Consider the following 21,473-nt stretch of genomic DNA (forward strand, 5'->3'; position numbering starts at 1 on the left):
CAAGATGCTAAGCGTAAATTGTCAACATAGAGCTGTCAAACAACACAAACGCCATCTTGACAGCAGCCTTAAAATGGCAGAAAAATGACAGGGAGAAACCGAACTACGGACAGGGTTTATTTTCTTATTTTGAAAAGACTGTCCCTTCCCTGTTTTTCTAAAAACGTAGCTAGGGGGTTGATGGCCAGTGAGAGAGACGAAATACGTTAAAATGGATATCACGACGGCGGTTTTCAACGCGGCCAGAGATGGTAAGCTGAAACTTATCCAGAAGTTGCTGAGCAACAAAAGTCCGGAGGAGTTGGAAGCTCTCGCCGAGGAGAAAACGCAGGGAGGCACACCTCTCCTCATTGCTTCTCGACACGGACACTTAGAGGTTGTGGACTATTTGCTTGAACATTGCAAAGCTAACGTGGAACTAGGAGGCTCGGTGAACTTTGACGGCGAGACGATTGAAGGGGCTCCCCCGCTATGGGCGGCTTCGGCGGCTGGTCACCTCCCTGTCGTCCGCACACTTCTCAAACACGGTGCCTCTGTCAACAACACTACGCTGACCAACTCAACGCCCTTACGCGCTGCCTGCTTCGATGGTCACCTGGAGATTGTCCGTTACCTGGTGGAGCACCGAGCCGATATGGAGGTAGCCAACCGCCATGGCCATACCTGCCTGATGATCTCCTGCTACAAGGGCCACAAAGAGATAGCAAAGTTCCTCCTGGAGCGTGGTGCAGATGTCAACCGTAAGAGTGTGAAAGGCAACACTGCTCTCCACGACTGCGCTGAGTCCGGTAGCCTGGACATCATGAAGATGCTGCTGAAATGTAATGCCCGCATGGAGAGGGACGGCTATGGCATGACCCCTCTTCTAGCTGCCAGCGTCACGGGGCACACCAACATTGTGGAGTACCTCGCCCACCAGCCCCGCTCTTCACGAGAAGAACGCGTTGATGCACTCGAACTCCTGGGGGCCACCTTTGTAGATAAGAAGCGAGACCTCCTGGGGGCTATGAGATACTGGAGGAGAGCCATGGAGCTGAGACAACCCGCTGACAAGGTGGGACTCCTGGCCAAGCCCCCTCCGGGTCCCCCTGTCCCTGCCTACGACTGTGCCCGAGAGGTGAGCACAGCCGAGGAGCTGGAGGCTCTGATCACAGACCCCGACGAGATGCGGATGCAGGCCCTGCTGGTCCGTGAGAGAATCCTGGGGCCCTCGCACCCCGACACCTCCTACTACATCCGCTACAGAGGGGCCGTCTACGCCGACTCTGGTAACTTTGAACGCTGCATCAGCCTGTGGAAGTACGCCCTGGACATGCAGCAGAGTAACCTGGACCCCCTCAGCCCCATGACGGCCAGCAGCTTCCTGTCCTTCGCTGAGCTCTTCTCCTTCGTGCTGCAGGACCGGGCCAAAGGTACACTGGCCACTCGCGTCACCTTCCACGACCTGATGGGGGTGTTGGGGAAGAGTGTGAGGGAAGTGGAGAGGGCGGTGGCCCAGAGGGACAGCCCCCCCGAAGCCCCCCAGTTCACCAAGGCCCTGTCCATCATCCTCCACCTGGTGTTCCTGCTGGAGAAGCTTGAGTGCACCACGGAGCAGGAGCACCAGAAGAAGCAGACGGTGTACCGCCTCCTGAAGTTGAACCCGCGGGCACGGAGTGGCTTCACCCCCCTGCATATGGCTGTGGACAAGGATACCACGTCGGTGGGCCGCTACCCTGTGGGTCGCTTCCCCTCCCAGACCGTGGCCTCGCTGCTGCTGGAGTGCGGAGCGGACGTGGACTCCCGGGACTGCGACAACAACACGCCCCTGCACGTCGCTGCCAGCAACGGTTGCCCGGAGATCATGGCGCTGTTGGTGAGGGCAGGGGCACACTTCGATGCCACCAATGCCCAGAGGAAAACGGCGTACGAGCTGCTGGAGGATCAGAGCAGTGGACACCCGGCCCTCTACCCCCTCAACTACGTCACTCTGCAGTGCCTGGCGGCGCGCGCCATTGAGAGGCACAGACTGCCCTACAAGGGCCTCATCTCAGAGGAGATGGAGACCTTCATTGAGCTGCACTGACCCCCCCCCCCCCCCCCTTAAGATCCCCACCCTGTCCCCACACTCTCCCTCAGACCCCTCTAAGCCACCCAACAATGACCCCCTTCACCCCACCTCACCCATGTCCCACCCGACTCCCCTCATTGTCAACATACCCCAGCCCACCCCCTTTCCCCTCTCAGTACCCCTTCTAACACCAGACTATTAGCTCTGTCTCAGACCAAATCGCAGCAATAATCCTCCTGGCTTCTAAACGTTACACTAACAACAGACTGGGAGCATTTTAACTGTGGCTAGATGCATCCGGCCAGTCCTCTCTCTAGGTTATGGGCAATTCCACGGTAACAGAGTGATGCTGAGATTCAGATTTTTCACTTTTAAAATGTATGTCAAACAAAAAACTATGATAACAAAGTTAAACAATCCATATAACGCAATTGCACAAGGCATACTTTTAACAATTTCCACAGAACATTTTATAAGAACATATTTACTCTTAAGAACAGTGAAGAATCTGAGTCTCAGCATTGCTCTTTTATTGTGGATTTGCCCTTATCTGTTATTAAGACATGGACACTTTCTAAGTGCTAGGTTGCTATTTGTTTGCAGGTGAGGGAGAAAAAAAAATTTGGACTTGATTTTAGGATTTGATGCTTTCTCTTCTCCTGTTTCTCTTGATAAGCAAGGAAGACTCCTCACAGAAAGGAAAGTATGGCAGTGCCTATATATGTATTGGGTGGTGGCTTGTTTTAAGGTGGGAATGGAAGCTGTATTACTTGATAGTACATGATCAAATATTGACAGTTAACTGCATGAGAGGCTTAAGAGTGAATAGGATAGCTTGTTTGTTAAATCGGTCTTGTTTTGCAAGGTTATCCAGAAGCCTCCTTTGAACAAACGAAGTACACATTGTATGCTTGGCTGCCTGGTATCGATGTATTTTTTTTTAAATAATTCATTTAGCGTTATTTAATCCTCCGCCCCCCATATCTTGACATTTTAAGGAGTGTTTGAAAACCCATTTTGTGCCAAAACTCAGCCTTATATCGTTTCTCTAAACGTGTAATCTTACAGGTTAGCCTGAACCTAGTGAGCTAGCTTACTACAAATGGAGCAACTCACAGCTGTAGAACGCAGACTTTCTCATAAGGATACAGTTTGTATTAGCCTAGCCTACATCTCTTCATTAGCTCTGTGTTTTTAGACTGTGTGTGTGTGTGTTTTACAACCTGGTCAATGTCTTGAAGTCTCCCTCTGGACAACTTGGACAAAGTGGGAGAGGAAAGCTGGAGATTGCTCTTCATCTCCTCCTGAGTGAATGTTTATGTTGATCCCAGTATCAGATCATCTATTCTAGTCTATCTACAGTCCATGCAGAACAATTGGGAGTCTATGCAGTCACTAAGTGTGACGATATCAAAACCCAGGGGTGATCCGATTAACCACAGATGCAGGTGATAAGGATGAGGAACAAATCGCACCCAGCATTTTAGTCTTTTTTTTTTTTACAATTTCAGTTTTGTGTTATCATACATGCTTTCTTTTATTTTTTTCCTGTTTGTCCCTTATGTAACAAAGAAAAACACCTGATTGAATGCACTTTGAAAAACCTCCCTGAATCCTAAAGTGTCACTGTGCAACATCCAGGCTATGGACTCTCGCAGCCTCTCTCTCAACTGATTGATTCATTTAACTGATGATGAAAACTTCAGAACAGAACTGTGTTGAGATACTTGAATAAAATTCAGTGTCCCTGCAGCAAGTGGGTTTGTGTGTTGCCTAGGGAATGCTTTGAATCTCCTTTGTGTCTCTCTTCCCTCTCCTTTTCTCTGTCTGTCACTGTGGTGTTGTTGTACCTGTTGAGCTTTTGAGAAAAGAGGTTTATTTTTCATAGGAGTCTTTTAGGTGTTAGGCTAATGTTACAAACTCTGACGTGAGTGCAAAATCTCAGTGCGATACAGTACTCCAGTCCCAATTCAATTATGGTATTTTTAATTGCTTCTGATAACTGCTTAGTTCACACTGTTAGAACAATCCCAAGCCGCTGTTCATTAGCAGTGGACTGTAATCTCCTCTCACCTTTAACCCTCACTGTGTTCCTGTCTCTACTGTGTAGAGCATGTACAGGGCTGGCTAGACTAGCACCACCCCAGTGCTCTGCTGTGAGAGGGCTGGGTAGAGTATATATGAAGGGGTAACAGACAGCTGGACTAACTAATAACACTGACTCATATTACGGAGGCCCTTAGATGGATTGAAATAGGTGTGATGGAAGAACACACTGTCCCTCCCTGCTCGACGGGTTCCCATGCAGCTTGCTTATTAAAGCTAGGTGCCTAAACTTAAAGGCCCAGTGCAGTTAAACTTGATTTACCTGTGTTTTCTATATATTTCCCACACTGTGGTTGGAATAATATTATGAAAAGGATAATGCCCTTTTACTCTAAGAGCTGTTTGAAAAGACCGCCTGAAATGTCTTCTTATTTTGGTGGGATGGAGTTCTGATTACTAGACCAATAAGAAAGATTTCCAAACCTCTCTGCAAATAATTGTTAATTTTCAGTTTTCCCCTCCCTACTCCCAGATAGTCCTAGCTAAATTCTTGCTTGAGAAATTGCTCTTTGCTAAGAAGCTATTTTTGTTTATTTTTTACCGTTTTAATTGAAAACTATCACAGTAAGGTACTTAATTTTTATCCTGAAATGATTTGATATTGAGTTAAAAATGGCTGCATTGGGCCTTTAACTGATGCGGATTCAAGTTTGAGCTCTGAGCCTTCCGTGCTGGTTTGGTTATTTCTACGGGCCAGGAAAAAATCAGGGCTCTAGGTATAGTCTATTGCCAGGTGTCCTAGGCATTTCCCCTTGGTCAGGTCACATGGTAAGGAATAACACCTGACTAAATTTACCCCCCCCCCTTTTCCACAGCACTTTGCAAATGACCCGAGTGTCATATTTTGGTTGTCACCGCAGTCCAATGCCTGTGGTTTTTAGGCGTTAAAGTACCTCTATATTTCTATTATGTTTCTAAAATTCCAGTAAAAACGAGACTGTATCCCTTATATTTTATTACTTGTATTTTTTTTCCCTTAAGTGACAAACAGAACATACTCTTTGTTCTCCCTTTCTTACTCTCTGTGGTTACAGAACGTGAGGTGTAAAAATCTTGATCTTTCGGTGGGCTCTTAAAGTATAAATAGAGTGCAATCAACGTCACTGCGGGGCAGTGGTGGAGACCGGGCCATTTCCCCTGCTATTTTAGGGTCCTTTCACCCCAGTCTCTCCCCTGTAAACAGGCTTACACTAAGGTAATACACACAGTCAGTCAGGTCACTGGATGACTGGCAGGGACAGTGTCCTGGAACCACTCCAATGAGTTTGGTCCTTCGTTGAACCAATTTTGTAAATATCTATGTTTGACTCTACTGCACATTAGCCTATTGAAACTTCTGATTATTGATCATCACATTTATGATACTGCCATGTTTTACTCTGTGCTTCCACTGCCTACAGTTGAATCGCTATGGGGCTATCCCTCATGTTAGTGATTTATTATTGTTATTCAGTGTTAAACGGTTATTGTTGTTGTTAAATTCACAGTTAGTATCTGTTTTCTTTGAAAGGTCAGAGGCCATGGAGTTGAACTTTCGAGAGGTCACAGGTGTGTCAATAAACCCCAGCCTGAAACAACAACCCCCAGTCCCTGACTCCCTGCTCCCCTGTGGCGTCTGCAGATCAAATGGAACTGGACAGGTAGAAGCAAGATACTGTAGCTGATGCTCTTCTCTGCCCATAGACCTATCTGGGCCAGTCAACCCCTAGAAAGCAGAGAAAGGAAAGGAATCCGAGGCAAACAATATGCTAATTGCTCCTGCAGCTAGCTCTCTGGTATGCAAGGTGTTTCCACCATAGGCCTATTCCTGACACCTAGGGTTACAATATATTCAAGTTAAATTCAGTCAGTAAGGAATTGGGAATTTGCATGCACCTCCTGAGTTGAGCTGATCTGGAAAGGAATTCCCCCCGAACCTGCTGACTCCCTTTTGGCTTAGGAGAAGGGCTAGCTAGGGTTTCGATTTATGACTGGACATACTGCATATGTGCTCAGACCCCGTTTAGGAAACAGCAGTAGCCTGGAAGGTTACTGTTATAGGTAGTCTCACTTGCCTGACTGACGCTCCACCAGTGGCTGTGGGACGGGACTGTTTTGTAGAGGGCCTTCGTCTTGAGTAAAAGATACGAGGCTGATATCTTGTCATACATTCCATCAAGTCTATCGGTATATGAGTCCCTTTTGGGTATAGTGTAACTAACTTTAACATTCTGTCATGAAGAGCTAATGTTTAACTTATTAAAAAACATTTTCCCATCTCAAGAGGTTAATTCAAAAATGACAATAGTAATTGTCTAAATGAAGTAACATGGTTGACTGTGACAGGGTTGATCTGTCTGTTTATGGGTAACAGGGTTGACTTGTTCTGCTTGAACCCATGCAGTTTTCCACCACAAAACACCTGAAAATTGTCAAAAAATATTTAACCAGCTCACCTGATTTTACAATGATTTGACTATTAGATATTCAATGTTCCTTTTGGGAAAAAAATGTTTTAAAGGAAGAGTTTTACCATGTTGAAACGAGAGGTTAGTTCACGTAACAGGGTTGACTTTAAAATTAGGGACAGTTTTTTTTTGTTTTCCTTAAAATGAATCACTAATCACATGAAATAATCTAGAGAAAAAACTTTTTTAAGCTAAACAAATTAACTAAGGCTTTACACATTTTCCCACCAGTGGTGTGTTTCCACGAAATGGACTTGTTGCGGATAAAAATCTGTGCGTGATGACGTAGTGCACACAAAATGTACTTTTTCGGGACATTTTTCATGTACCTAATACAAATCTAAAGTTCAATATGTTTCCATCACATTTTCAATTCTACCTATAGTTTTTCATAAATAAAAAAAACGAAATAGAAAATGTGCCTACTCTGGTCTTGTCACCTGCGCTCTAGCCAACAGCGTGCAGATATAGTGTGGGTAGACTGTGCAGATTGTCTAGCCCAGTGCTTCCCAACCAGGGGTACTGGGAGCCATATGGGTACTTGGTCAATCCACAGGGGGTACTTGAGAAGACTTATGAGACCATAGGCTTACTGGTCAAATAGACATGAGCGGGTACGTCAGGGTACACCGGGAAGAGCAAAATTCAGTTGGTGTTACTGTAACCAAAAAAGGTTGCGAACGGCTGGTCTAGTCTACATGATGAGTTTATTATGGATAAGCGGGAATATTTGTTTTTATCAAACGGCAGTCAAGTATTGATCATCATGTCACCAGAACACTCTATGTTAATTGGAAAGCAGCATCAAGCTCACCACTGTGCACTCACTACCCTGTGAAGTTCATAACTTATTTAATCTGTAGCTTAATAAACTACATGGTTTCCTGAGTCGTATTTGGAGGACCACACACCATATCATCGCGTGACTCCACATTTACTTCGATATGATGGTTATTATATCAATATTTGTGCATAAAGGCGTTTCCACCGCCATTTCCCTCATGATTAATTTTACCGACACAAAAAGATCCCACCATGTTGAACCAACAAATTATCTGTCGGCATTTATAAAATTACACCGAAACTTCCAATTTCCATCACAGCTGTTGTGATTTTTTTTTTTATACGATATGACTTTGAAGAGATGGCAATCTAAGCCCACAGGAAAGTGTGTGTCCTCAGGCCTGGAGGGATGCTAAAGTCCTTCTGCTACCCAAGAATAGCAAAGCACGGCTCAAATAGCTGACCAATCAGTCTGTTACCAACCCTTACTAAACTTTTGGAAAAAATTGTGTTTGACCAGATACAATGCTATTTCACAGTAACTAAATTAACAACAGACTTTCAACATGCTTATAGGGAAAGGTGTTCCAAATGGAGGCCTGAGGCACTTAGCCTACACAAATGACTGATGATTGGCTTAGAGAAATTGCTAAGCTTGTGGGAGCTGTTTGGTTAGACTTCGGTGCAGCTTTCGACATTATCGATCATAATCTGATGCTGGAAAAACGTATGTATTATGGCTTTACATCCCCCTCCTATATTGTGGATCGAGAGTTACCTGTCTAACAGAACACAGAGGGTGTTCTTTATTGGAAGTCTCTCCAACATAATCCAGGTAGAGTCAGGCATTCCCTAGGACCCTTTACTTCATTCAATCTTCACTAATGACCTGCCACTGGCACTGAGTAAAGCCTGTGTGTCTATGTACTGTATGCTGATGACTCAACACTGTACACATCAGCTACCACAGCAAGTCAAATCATTGCAACACTTAAACAACGAGTTTCAGTATGGCAATAAATAAGTTGGTCCTTAATATTTAAAAAACTTAAAGCATTGTATTTGGGAAAAAGGATTCACTAAACCCTAAACCTCAACTAAATAATGTAATGAATAACGTGGGAAAGTATCAAGTTGAGGAGACTGAACTGCTTGGAGTAACCCTGGATTGTAAACTGATGGTCAAAACATAATGCTGCAACGGTGGCTAAGATGGGGAGAAGTCTGTCCATAATAAAGTGCAGCTCTGCTTTCTCGACATTGTTATGAAAAAAAGGTACTTCTGTCCCTAGTTTTGTCGCACCTGGACTACTGTCCAGTCATATGGTCAAGTGCCACAAAGAGGGACACAGGTAAATTACAATTGGCCCAGAACAGAACAGCACGGCTGGCCCTTAGATGTACACGGAGAGCCAGCAACTCTCCTGGCTCAGGGTGGAGCCTGCTTGTCTTTGTGAGAGTTATTGACATGTTAAAATCACCAATCTGTCTGTTGAAGCGACCAGCGCACAGCTCAGACACCCATACATACCCCACAAGACATGCCACCAGAGGTTTCTTCACAGTCCAGAACAGACTACGGGAAATGCAAAGCACTACATAAAGCCATAAATACATGGAAATCTATTCCAAATCATGTAGCTTCGTCAAGCAGTAAAATCAGATTTCAAAAACAGATAAAACTACAATTTATGGAACAGCGTGGACTGTGACGAGACACGCAGACACACACACACACACACACACACACACACACACACACACACACACACACACACACACACACACACACACACACACACACACACAGCATTCACAAACACATGCTAGCACACACTACACGCACACGGCAGTGTAAAGTACTACTTAAGTAGCTTTTTGGGGTATCTGTACTTTACTTAAGCATTTATATTTTTGACAACTTGTACTTTTACTCCACTACATTCCTAAAGAAAATGATGTACTTTTGTATTCTTTACATTTACCCTGACATCCAAATGTACTTGTTACATTTTGAAGGCTTAGCAGGACAGGAAAATTGTCCAATTCACACACTTATCAAGAGAACAAGTGGTCATCCCTACTGCCTCTTATATGGTGGACTCACTAAACACAAAGGCATCTTAGGTAAATGATGTCTGAGTATTGGAGTGTGCCCGTGGCTGTCCATACATTTTCAAAACATGAAAATGGTGCCGTCTGCTTTGCTTAATATAAGGAATTTGAAATGATTTATACTTTTACTTTTGATACTTAAGTATATTTGAGCAGTTACATTTATATTTAGAAACAAATACTTTTAGACTTTTACTCAAGTAGTATTTTACTGGGTGACTTTCACTTTTACCTGAGTAACTTTCTATTAAAGAACCTCTACTTTTACTCAAGTATGACAATTGGGTACTTTTTCCTCCACTGCACACACATACATTTTAAATATTGTTATTTTGCTGTATTGATTTTGTATTGCAGATATGTTATGGTAGAGTAGTGTGTAATAATGTGTTATATATTGTTTTATTGAATGTAATTGTGATTGGACTGCATGAAGAGTAGCTTCAGCCTTGACAGCAGCATATGGGGATGTGGAATAAAATACCAAAAAAATACTTTACTCGCATAAAAACTGTGCATAGAAATGTGGGTAGTGATGGTGAAAACTTGGAGAAAACTTGACGTTAATTGGGCTAAAGTATTCCTAGTCGCAGAGAGCGCACAGACCACTTTTGTCTTTGCCACAATAATCAAAAATATTGCATTTTGCTTGTGGTCTATATTAAATACGACTTCAATTAATATAACAGGCTTTTAAAAGTAATATTGGTGCACAATTTCTACTTAAAATAGGGATGCAAAAGGTACTCATTTCGTGGAACAACCCATATCAGACCTCTGATTAAACCTTTCTGTTTATAGGCAATAGGTATACACTTCGTACATTATATATAGAGCAGACACGTTTCTCTATTACATGTGTTAGAATGGCATTCGTTTGATTCATTATACTGTATACGTTATGAACGTACAGCACTACTGACTAATGTAAGACAATATGGAAAGCTGATGTAACTACAGTGGTACTTCTCTTTTCACCCGCAAGGTGTCAGCAGTAACAAAGGAAATACAGCTTAGCCTCCTTTGTTCGAGAGCAGCTCAGATGGTCATATTCAGTCATGCCAGACAAGAGACCTGGTCCAAAAACCAACCGGTACCACCTGCCCTAGCCCCTACCACCTCCACTAGCCCCCAAGCTTGCTGTGTTAGCAGACCTGAAGGAACTGGATAGATAGCAATATGGCATTGGCAAGGGCTCCCCTAAACCCCTCTTCATCTAATTACCTTCTACCCCTGACATTAAAGAGACTACATGGATACATTATGGTTAGGTGAAGAGATAAACACAAATAAAGAATTGGTCTGGTGAAAGCAGATTATGCTTAGATGATGGAGAAAAGACAAGGTGTGTGTTAGTTGGGTTGATTCTGTGTCAGAGCATGCAGGTTTGAATATGTGTGTGTGCTCCGCATCTCACTCATATCATGAACTGAAAGGTTGTGTGCGTGTTTGTATGCGTGTAAACAGCTAAAGTCGGGAAAGGTTTGCGCTCCCTCTAGTGGATAGATCTACATAAACAAGCCTGGTGTCGTATAATATGTCGGGAAGGAATGGGATCCGTGGGCTAACGAGCAGCAGTAAATTCCGGTGTTTGGGTTTTTCGTCTCTGGTTGTTTGGACAAATTACAATTTCGCAGGTGTTAGCGTCTCTCGAATTTCGGAAGAGGAGGGGACATTCAGCCCATCATTTGCAAAGATAGAGAGGGTGAAGCTCCTCGTTCCGGTCCCAGTTCCTCGATCTAGCATATCTTGATCCATTTTCTCAACAAGTATGGACCCAGAACTTAATCGAGCAGCTGACCAATTACATGAGACTTTATTTTTGGGTTAACGAGATTCAACATCCACCTGGTTCTCTGCGTCTCCTCTGGCCCAGTGTCAAGACGAGACAACACTTATTCTCTTTTTTTATGAAGGCAATATGTTTATAGGTTTGAGTGTTATATATCTGACTCTGAATATTCAATTCTATAAAAACACTTAGGCTACTTCTATGCATATTTTCATAGTTCAAAAGGACCTACTTTTGCAACAAAAAAAAGAAACGACCTGCGGATGATTTGCAGTGGAGAGGTGAGTTGTTCTAATGAGACAGTTTGAATGCTACTCCAATGAATGTAACTCTAATGATTCTTAAATTAAGTTCTGAATATCTCCCTTGTTCTTATTATTATATAATCTCATCTAGTCCATCATGACATGTAGAGCTCACTCTAACATACACGTTACAGTAGACAGGCTACCTCAGCAACAGCAGTCATCTCTTTAGCACCAGTCAGCGGTCCACTGAGATGACAAAAAGGTTTGGGTGATGAGGGGGATGCGGTTGCTATTGGAGATCTTGACTCCATCACGTCACGATGGGAGGGAGGGGGAGCTCATCCGTGTGTGAGAGAGCGAGCAGGAGAGAGGGGGGAGAGGGAGGAAGGGCATTGAGGAGGAAGACAGTGAGTATCAATTGACAACCAGCAGTGTCTCAACCCGCTCGACCGGAGATGGTCCCCCCAAACACGGGCGCAGAATAGTGGTCCTGCAAGGCTTCTGAGGAGGCGAGAGGACAGCCGAGGACTCCGGCGATGCATGCGTTCACTGCCGAAAAATCTAACCTTTCAGAGGATCTCTCCTGTCAAATGGGATTATTATTTCTGTCGGGGGTTAAAGGGAAGCTGCCAGCTGCAAGTCCATGCACATTAATTTATCCGATCAAAAACAAGACGGAGCACTCACTTTCTCCATAAAGGTAAATATGAAATCGATTAAAAATAGGTTGTTTTGCCATATGCACGAGGGATTCGTTTCCTTTATTTATTATTAAACACCGCGCCCTGATCGGTGTAGCTCGGTAGGCAGTTTGGCTGTCGTGTGCTCGGCTGCTGTTTACAGACTCTATTTTAAACATATGGGTCAATTTGGATAATTTCTCCTTCAAACAATAATACTATGTTTTGTGTTGTTTTGGGTTACTTTAGACTTTGCATGCAACTGTTGAGCTTAGGTTTTCTGGTTGAGAATAATATCATTTGCAGGTTGTCGTCGGCGGTACCAAGCCTTCTTGCCACCCAGTTTCTCTCCTGCGCCTCATTGTTCACCGGAGAGGCTTTATTAGGGACCCCTCGCTGGTTGGCGATATGTCGCCCCTTTGTTCCTCATCAGTTTGTTTTGACACCAGCCGGTGCTTCCGGCACGTCTGTCATCGTATGTATTCTTTATTTATTCTTAATAACCAATCGCGCCTATATTATGCTAGTGTTTTGTTGTTGTCCTTTATAGGCATATATCGAGCGTCAGTTCACCCAATTGCCATAAATCGGGCGATGACATGACACCAGGTGGCGGGGCGGATAGTCTATTTAGATTACTCTACAGACTATTGGGTCGCTTCGCCTATTAGGCACCTGCTTCTCCCATTAGCATTGTTGGAGAAAAAAAACATTAAATATTCACAGATTTTTTAACACATGTTAATATGATGTGTTGACCCATTTAAAAATCCTATAAGGCCAGAAAAATGCGAGCACACTTTCAGGAAGCATCTATGCTTCTGAAATATAATGCTGGCATCGATTTACCTTGACACATTTTCGCAGGGTGTGCTTGCATTGACAAAAACAAGCGCACCTTGATTACTTATCTAGCCACCATGCTTTTTTTGGTGTTTTAATTCCTTACAGACAATGCAACCACCAGGCCTTCAGGCAGCAGTTTGGAGAGATCCTATCATATCAAATCCAAGTTTAGGCTTAATTGTTTTTCCCCCCTTCCTTTCTCTTAAAACAGATGGTCTCTTCATCCCTTGAGGGGCATCATATGTAGGCTGCTGTTCATTCCAACCACTTTCCACATGTCTAATTGGTTCAAATTCACACCCATGCACCCATTCATATTCTGAATTAGATTTTCATTTTAAACTGATAGATGTCTACTAAATATTTAGATCTGGCAAATGAGACACTATGACCAGCTATATATTTAGGCTTTTTTTTCTCAATCTTTTTTTCACAATTTCCCTGTAAAGAGATGAAGACATCATCAGCCGCACAAAGTTAACCTACTTCGACAGCAATACAGAGAAGTATCTTTACAGTTACAGTGAGGTTACATGTTAGAACTCTGTGTACTGCACTTCTAGTAGGAGCTTTCTCCCATGAACCATCTCTCTCCCAGATTGGTTTTTGGTGACTTTTTTTATGGGTAGACAGATACAGCTGGTGAAACCAATGCCTCTGGGTAGGCCTGGGTCTTAGATTGGTTCTGAAGAACTTGGGTTTGGTTCTCGGTAGTCCTCAGTATAAAATATTAACCGATCCTGTGCAAGAAACCTGAGAAGCAACACGCTACATACCAAACAGATAGGATTGGATTTGCAGTAATCCATTTCCAATTTGAGTTTTCTCTCCATCACTTGGCTTCAATCTCTTTCACGTCGTCATCAGCACTATCAGATACGCATCAAGGTCATGTCAACGTTGAAGTGATGAGTGAGCCCTGTGGAAAGTTGGATTTCAGGTCAGAGTGCACTTTCTGCTGCTGTGTCTCCCCAGATCCTGGCGGGCAGCGTTGATTTAAAACAGCTGAGCACACGCTTCTATTTCTATTCTTCCTCCTCATGTTGTGTCTTTAAGTCCTGTGGGCTGCTGCTGGTTAGTCAGAGGCCCATGTTCCTGGTTATCTGCCACCCCAGGCCTTGTGCATGTCAGGGGCACCAGCGTGAGGGTGCGTGAGTCAAAAGGCTATAATAAGATGTTACTTGTCTGTTAAACAGTTTATCCACAGTACCATCCAGACTCAGAGGAATCTTTTGTTGCATCTTTCAATATTGTAGCAATCATGCTCTTGGCATATTACACTACCGTTCAAAAGTTTTGGGGTCACTTAGAAATGTCCTTGTTTTTGAAAGAAAAGCAACATTTTTTTTGGTCCATTAAAATGACATCAAATTGATCAGAAACACAGTGTAGACATTGTTAATGTTGTAAATGACTATTGTAGCTGGTAACGGCAGATTTTTAATGGACTGGCAGCTTCATTAAATAGTACCCGCAAAACACCAGTCTCAACGTCAACAGTGAAGAGGCGACTCCAGGATGCTGGCCTTCTAGGCAGAGTTCCTCTGTCCAGTGTCTGTGTTCTTTTGCCCATCTTAATCTTTTATTTTTATTGGCCAGTCTGAGATATGGCTTTTTCTTTACAACTCTGCCTAGAAGGCCACATCCCGGAGTCACCTCTTCACTGTTGAGACTTGTGTTTTGCGGGTACTATTTAATGAAGCTGCCAGTTGAGGACTTGTGAGGTGTCTGTTTCTCAAACTAGACACTCTAATGTACTTGTCCTCTTGCTCAGTTGTGCACCGGGTCCTCCCACTCCTCTTTCTACTCTGGTTAGAGCCAGTTTGCACTGTTCTGTGAAGGGAGTAGTACACAGCGTTGTACGAGATCTTCAGTTTCTTGGCAATTTCTCGCATGGAATAGCCTTCATTTCTCAGAACAAGAATAGACTGACGAGTTTCAGAAGAAAGTTCTTTGTTTCTGGCCATTTTGAGCCTGCAAACGAACCCACAAATGCTGATGCTCCAGATACTCAACTAGTCTAAAGAAGTACAGTTTTATTGCTTCTTTAATCATAACAACAGTTTTCAGCTGTGCTAACGTAATTGCAAAATGGTTTTCTAACGATCAATTAGCCTTTTAAAATGATAAACTTGGATTAGCTAACACAACGTACCATTGGAACACAGGAGTGATGGTTGCTGATAATGGGCCTCTGTACGCCTATGTAGATATTCCATAAAAAATCTGCCATTTCCAACTACAATAGTCATTTACAACATTAACAATGTCTACACTGTATTTCTGATCAATTTTATGTTATTTTAATGGACCAAAAAATGTGCTTTTCTTTCAAAAACAGGGACATTTCTAAGTGACCCCAAACTTTTGAACGGTAGTGTATATCACAATGACCACTGCCATGTGGGTTAATCCAACGGCACTGCAGTCAGTTCTCCTGTACATGGAGCAAATAGTTTGCAGGTTTGTTTCCAGTCAGATCCAGCGACCAGAACCTTAGACGTAGTTTATATGCTCAGAACCTCTATACCTCATCCAAAAATGGGGTTTATAAGCACACCATACAATACTTTTATAGTTTTTACACAGCTCTACAGGACCTCCTTGGTAGATTAGAAGAGAGGAGAGGAGAACAGAGGAGAGAATGAGTAGAGGAGTGTGGGGTCTGGAGTGTACTGTGGATGAGTGAAAGCTGTCAGATGGGTTGGAACTTGATTGATGCCCTTCACCAGATGAATCAGAGATTGTGATGTGTCAGCACAGATGAATAATGCACACTGCTTCAATATACCTCTCCTTTACCTCTCTATCCCATTTCTCTCTCTTTTATCTACCTTTCTCTCTCTGTTTTTTTCCTCCCCTCCTCTCCACCCTGTCCTTTCATGTTCTTTCATTCATGTTTTTCTCCTGTCTTCTCTCCTCTCCTGTTATTTCTCTCTCCCCTCTCTCCTCTTTCTATCACTTCCACCTCCCCTCTCCTTTTTTCTCCTCCCTCCCTCTCTTTTCCCTCTCTCCCCTTTCTCCCTCTCCTCTCCGTTCTACCATCTCCCCTCTTTCCCTATCTACTGTTACATTAGGATTTTTCATTTTGCAATATTCTTCCTATCAGATCTTTATTCTAGCTCTGTTGAAGAAGCAATGTATATGTTAATGTGTTGATTTGCAAGCCACTGTGAAACGCTCTAAAGTGGAAGTGGCGAAGTGGTTGCACTGAGGTGCTGTTGCTGCTGTGTCACCGAGTGGCAGAAGTTATAAAGGGCAGGGAGATTGAGTGACAAGATGGCTGACATGATAGAAACTTGCAGACTGTCTCATCAGACGTGGAATGAAGGCTGTGGTTGGCAAGAATATTCTAGAACGTTCTAAAGAATGCTGATGAATTTGCCTGTTGTTTTGGGCAAGGGCAGTTTTGGGAAAGAGAATAAGCTTCTTTGGTTTTGGGCTGTAGAACCAGGCTATTTCCGTTGTACAAAGAAAAGAAAATCCTCTTTCTGATTGAGAATCCCTTTTTGGCTCAAGAGTAAGGCTAGTAAACTCATTAATGTCTCCTGGATGGCTGCCGAGACCTAGAAGAAAAGAGAAAATTAATCAGTATCCAGACAGTAATGACTTGTTTTGATGAAATCTGTCCATGTTAATGCTTTGACCTCAACTGTATCACTATCAGGTATGGATTATGGCTACTGCTGTCTACTATGGTCTGTCTGTACATGATTATTTCATATCCCTATCTGTGTGGGCTGGGCAGATTTCAAAGGTTATGACTCTATTTGCATAACATCACCTCTCACGACTACAGGTCAGAAGGATGGAGACGATTTGGGTCCTGCAAGAGTGGTGGGGGCCAGATATTGCGATTATGAATTGATATTTTCAACCACGGGTGAAAACGTGGTAATTCCATCCGGCATGGTTTAAACAAGTGTCAGGGTAGAGAACATCACTTCTAAAATGAGATCTTAAGAATGAATAAGAACTGTGCTAACTGAATACAAAACCAAATGAAACAAATATTTTCCAACATTGTTATAGGCTACAATGATAGTATATAGGCTTATTACAACGACATATTAATAAACATACATGTTTTACATAATCATCAACATATAGTATGCTATAAGCACTTATTAATTAGTTAACGAATAACATTGAGTTCCTATTTCCTATTTTACCATTATGAGTTCTTAAATAACCTAAGTTAATTATTTATTCAGGCAGCCAAAAGCTACAGATGGAATAGGAAGCTTATGATTGTGTAATTATGTATACATTCACCAACAACTTTATTAGGTACACTTATCTACTACTGGGTTGGAACCCCCCTTTACCTCCAGAACAGCTTGAATTCTTTGGGGCAAGGATTCTACAAGTCGGAAACGTTCCACGGGGATGTTGGACCATGCTGACGGGATGGCATCATGCAGTTGCTGCAGATTCGATGGCGGTACACCACCGCCACCAGCCTGTACCGTTGACGCCAGGCAGGGTGGGTCCATGGACTCATGCTGCTTACGCCAAATCCTGACTCTGCCATCAGTATGATGCAACAGGAACCGGGATTCGTCGGACAAGGCGATGCTTTTCCACTCCTTAATTGTCCAGTGTTGGTGATCGCGTGCCCACTGGAGCCCCTTCTTCTTGATTTTAGCTGTTAGGAGTGGAACCCATTGTGGTTGTCTGCAGCAATAGCCCATCCGTGACAAGGACCAACGATGTTTGAGTTCCCGAGATGCCGTTCTGCACACCACTGTTGTACTGCGCCGTTATTTTTCTGTTTGTCGCCCCCCATGTTAGCTTGCACGATTCTTGCCATTCTCCTTCGACCTCTCTCATCAACAAACTGTTTTCGCCCACGGTACTGAGACTGGATTGGATTTTTGTTTGTCGCACCACTCTTGAGAAACCCTAGACACTGTCGTGCCCAGGAGGGCGGACGTTTCTGAGATACTGGATCCGGCGTGCCTGGCACCGGCGATCATACCACGCTCAAAGTCGCTTAGGTCACTCGAACAGTAATTGAATACCTCGATGTCTGCCTGCCTGCTTTATGTATGTGATTCACTGTATGTCGGAGCATTCCACTTTTGTGAACCATTTTAGTGTATCATAAAAAGACAGTATGATAACCATTATTCAGTCTGATGGTAGTTGGTATGCACCAGGCTGGCTGAGATGTCTGGCCGTTGTGAGGACGGGGGCGATTTGTCAGTCTGTTATCTTTGGCAGCTCTTTAATTTGTCACAGACACACACACACTTGCCCACAAGTGCGCACGGACACGCACACACTGCACACGCACAGCCGCAAGGACACACACACACTAACAACAGAGAGCACGGACATGCACGCAACCTACACTTGTGCTGCTGCAAAAACACACACTCATGCACACACACACACACACACAAACACTCTCTCAGTCTCCCTCTCACTGACAGACAGGACAGAACCATCGAGCACAATGTATGTTTTTCTACGTCATTACTTTGGCTTTCAATTCGATTCACATCTTTTCTGTCCCTCAAGGCAAAACTCATTTTGGCGTCACAAATCTCTCATCTCCATCAGGAACCAATGGTTCGTTACTAGTAGAATTGCTCAAGATGGGTGCATGACACAGGAAGTTGGTGGCACCTTAATTGGGGAGAACGGGCTCGTGGGAATGGCTGGAGCGAAATGAGTGGAATGGTGTCAAATACATCAAACACATGGTATCTAAATATAATCATACACTTTAGTGCACCTCTAATGAGTATTTACGTATTATTATAATTTTTTCCTGCGGTTACAATGATGTTAGCCTGGGTGCCAGTCTGCTCCTGCTTTCATGTTTGCCTTGACAATGACAGCAATGGAGTTGGCAAGTGCACAAACAGATCTGGGACCAGGCTACAATGACATCAGTGTGGTTGTTAATTTATGCGAGACCATGTAGCCAGCAGCGCCAGGGATAATTAGATCTCAGAGGAGAGGACAGGGATCATGTGACCAGGCCTAGCCAGGTGTCGCCATGACAGTGTATGTGGCCATGACAGTGTGTGTACTCAGGAGGGACGGAGCTGGGTAAACATACACATGTTATACCAAGGAATTAATACACAGAATATCGATGACAGAGGTTTTACAATGAGAATAATCTAAATCTAGCCTGCATGATCTGGACAGCAGGGGCCAAAAGCACTAATGAATGAAGTAGGCTCTGCCTACACATTGCAAATAAAGGAAAGGGGATACCTAGTCAGTTGCACAACTGAATGCATTCAACCGAAATGTGTCTTCCGCATTTAACCCAGTGACTTTTCGGTTATTGCAGTGCCTATCTGATAAATAGTCCTCATCTTCCTGAAAAGCTTGAGATGTGTCTTAATAATGACATGAAAGTGAGTGAAGATGATCAAGGCCGTCTCTGTTGTCAGGGAGCTTCTATTGTTCTTTCTTCCATCTCTTCTCCCCTCCTCCATTGGCTGCTGTTGCTCCCGTCAGAAGCATCTCAGGTTTCACTGTGTGGCTCGCTTGATGGGTTTTTAATCGTTCATTTGCTCAGGAATGAGGGGAGGCCTGCTTCACAAATGGCACCCTATTCCCTATATAATGCACTACTTTTGACATTTTGACAAGGGCCCATAGAGCTTTGGTCAACGGTAGTGCACTACATAGGCAATAGGGTGCCATTTGGGATGTAGACGAGAGCTCTGAGGAGTATGGCGGCCGCTCAGCTCAGCCTGGACATCTTATTAACTCCCCTGAGAGACACGACAGACAGGCAGAACAGAACAGGACTGACTGAGCCTCTACTGTAAAACTAAAATGGAGGGCGCGGGTGGGAGGGAGGCAATGATAGAGAGAGGGACAGAGACAGAGAGAGACAGGGCCCGGTGCCATCTTGGTTATTAAAAACATGGAGGGAGAGAGAGAGGGTTCGTCACTAGTTACCACAGCCACAAAGTCATAAACCCTGCCTATTTCAACCATTTATCTTCTTAAAATGTGATTTTAAACCTAACCTTAACCCTAACCTTGACCACACTGCTAACCTTGTGCCTAACCCTAACCTTAAATTACATTTTAGTTTTCACGAATTTCTACGACATAGCCATTTTGACTTTGTGGCTGTGGTAACTGGTGGAAACCAGAGAGAGTGAGTGATGTGTGGGGGGTGGATTGATAGATGGATACATCTATTATCACAAACATACCAGAATATTGCATAAACATGTTATTAAAATACACTATTTTTCACTAGTCTATCTGACTACTCTTACTCATTGAGTCAGTAGGAGTACTGCCAAACAGATCACCATCCTCATGAACTGCATGTAGCCAGTCGTATCTAGAATACAGTATGTACTACATACTGTATTCTATTTAATTGTGCTCCGTGTACTCTGCTGCCTCCAGCATGGATCCAGGTTTCTGGCAGTAGGAATACTGCATAATAAATGATAATCTGCATGAGTTGCATGTAGCTAGATATGCAGAACATACAGTAGGTACTGTAGCTACTGCACCCAGCTTGTATGGAGGTATCTGGCAGGCTCAGATATGGTAATTGACCCACGAGCTGACAAGGTCTCAGCCATCAGGCTGCTTAATGAGCCAATGAACAGACAGACAGAGTTAAACAGACCAAGGGCCTGTTTTAGTGATAGAGATAGCAGGGATGTGGAGGTTGACAGGACTGCAGTGTGTCTCTGGTTGTCGGTGGGGGAGATTTGCCTGTTTCTCTCTGTTAAAGCTGTTTATCCCCCAAGAAAGTGATGTTTAGTCATAGGAATTAGCATAATCTCTCTCTGTCGGTGAGAGTGTGTTTTAGTGTGGGTGTGTGTGTTCGGTTTGTGTGTATGGATACGCCTATGTGTGAATGTGAATGTTGTGATAATGATTATTGTTCATGCACAGCTGTATGTGATTAGAAACTTATCTTTACAATTGTGAGAACATTTCAGGTCCATTTCCGTTAAACATGTTGAAAACAGCAATGGTTCCCGAACCTTTTTCCGGTGTGGCCCACCTAAAGCTAATGGGAGTTTTTGGCCACCCACCAAGCCAACAGCAGTGTGTATATACTGTATATATATATATATATATATATACAGTGGCCTGCGAAAGTATTCACCCCCCTTCAATTTTTTCCTATTTTGTTCGCCTTACAACCTGGAATTAAAATAGATTTTGGGGGGGATTTGTGTCATTTGATTTACACAACGTGCCTACCACTTTGAAGATGCAAAATATTTTTTGTGTGTAACAAACAAGAAATAAGACCAAAAAAATGAAAACTTGAGCGTGCACAACTATTGACCCCCCAAAGCCAATACTTTGTAGAGCACCTTTTGCAGCAATTACAGCTGCAAGTCTCTTGGGGTATGTCTCTATAAGCTTGGCACATCTAGCCACTGGGATTTT

General features: G+C 43.5%; 2 protein-coding genes across 8 annotated transcripts in view; both read left to right on the forward strand.

Annotated features, from left to right (window-relative positions):
* Positions 1-3,802, forward strand: LOC139559808 (protein fem-1 homolog A). The gene has a single exon (XM_071376170.1). The coding sequence runs from the start codon at positions 212-214 to the stop codon at positions 2,063-2,065; it is 1,854 nt and encodes a 617-aa protein (XP_071232271.1). The 5' UTR covers positions 1-211; the 3' UTR covers positions 2,066-3,802.
* An 8,094-nt stretch (positions 3,803-11,896) lies between these two features.
* The window catches only part of LOC139560235 (receptor-type tyrosine-protein phosphatase S-like), a 108,810-nt gene continuing 99,233 nt past the window's right edge, over positions 11,897-21,473 (forward strand). For 4 of the 7 annotated variants that reach the window (XM_071376820.1, XM_071376819.1, XM_071376822.1 and 1 more), the window contains exon 1: positions 11,902-12,241. The gene's annotated coding sequence lies outside the window, so the exon portion shown is untranslated. Of the gene's footprint in view, positions 12,242-21,473 lie in introns of all 7 variants that reach the window. The other 3 variants (XM_071376817.1, XM_071376818.1, XM_071376821.1) reach the window with 2 other exon arrangements.

Source organism: Salvelinus alpinus, chromosome 30 (assembly GCF_045679555.1).
Source record: "Salvelinus alpinus chromosome 30, SLU_Salpinus.1, whole genome shotgun sequence".
Taxonomy (NCBI): Eukaryota; Metazoa; Chordata; class Actinopteri; order Salmoniformes; family Salmonidae; genus Salvelinus; species Salvelinus alpinus.

Coding starts and splice junctions, on each gene's coding strand:
- LOC139559808 (XM_071376170.1), top strand. CDS start 212: ATGGATATCACGACGGCGGTTTTCAACGCGGCCAGAGATGGTAAGCTG.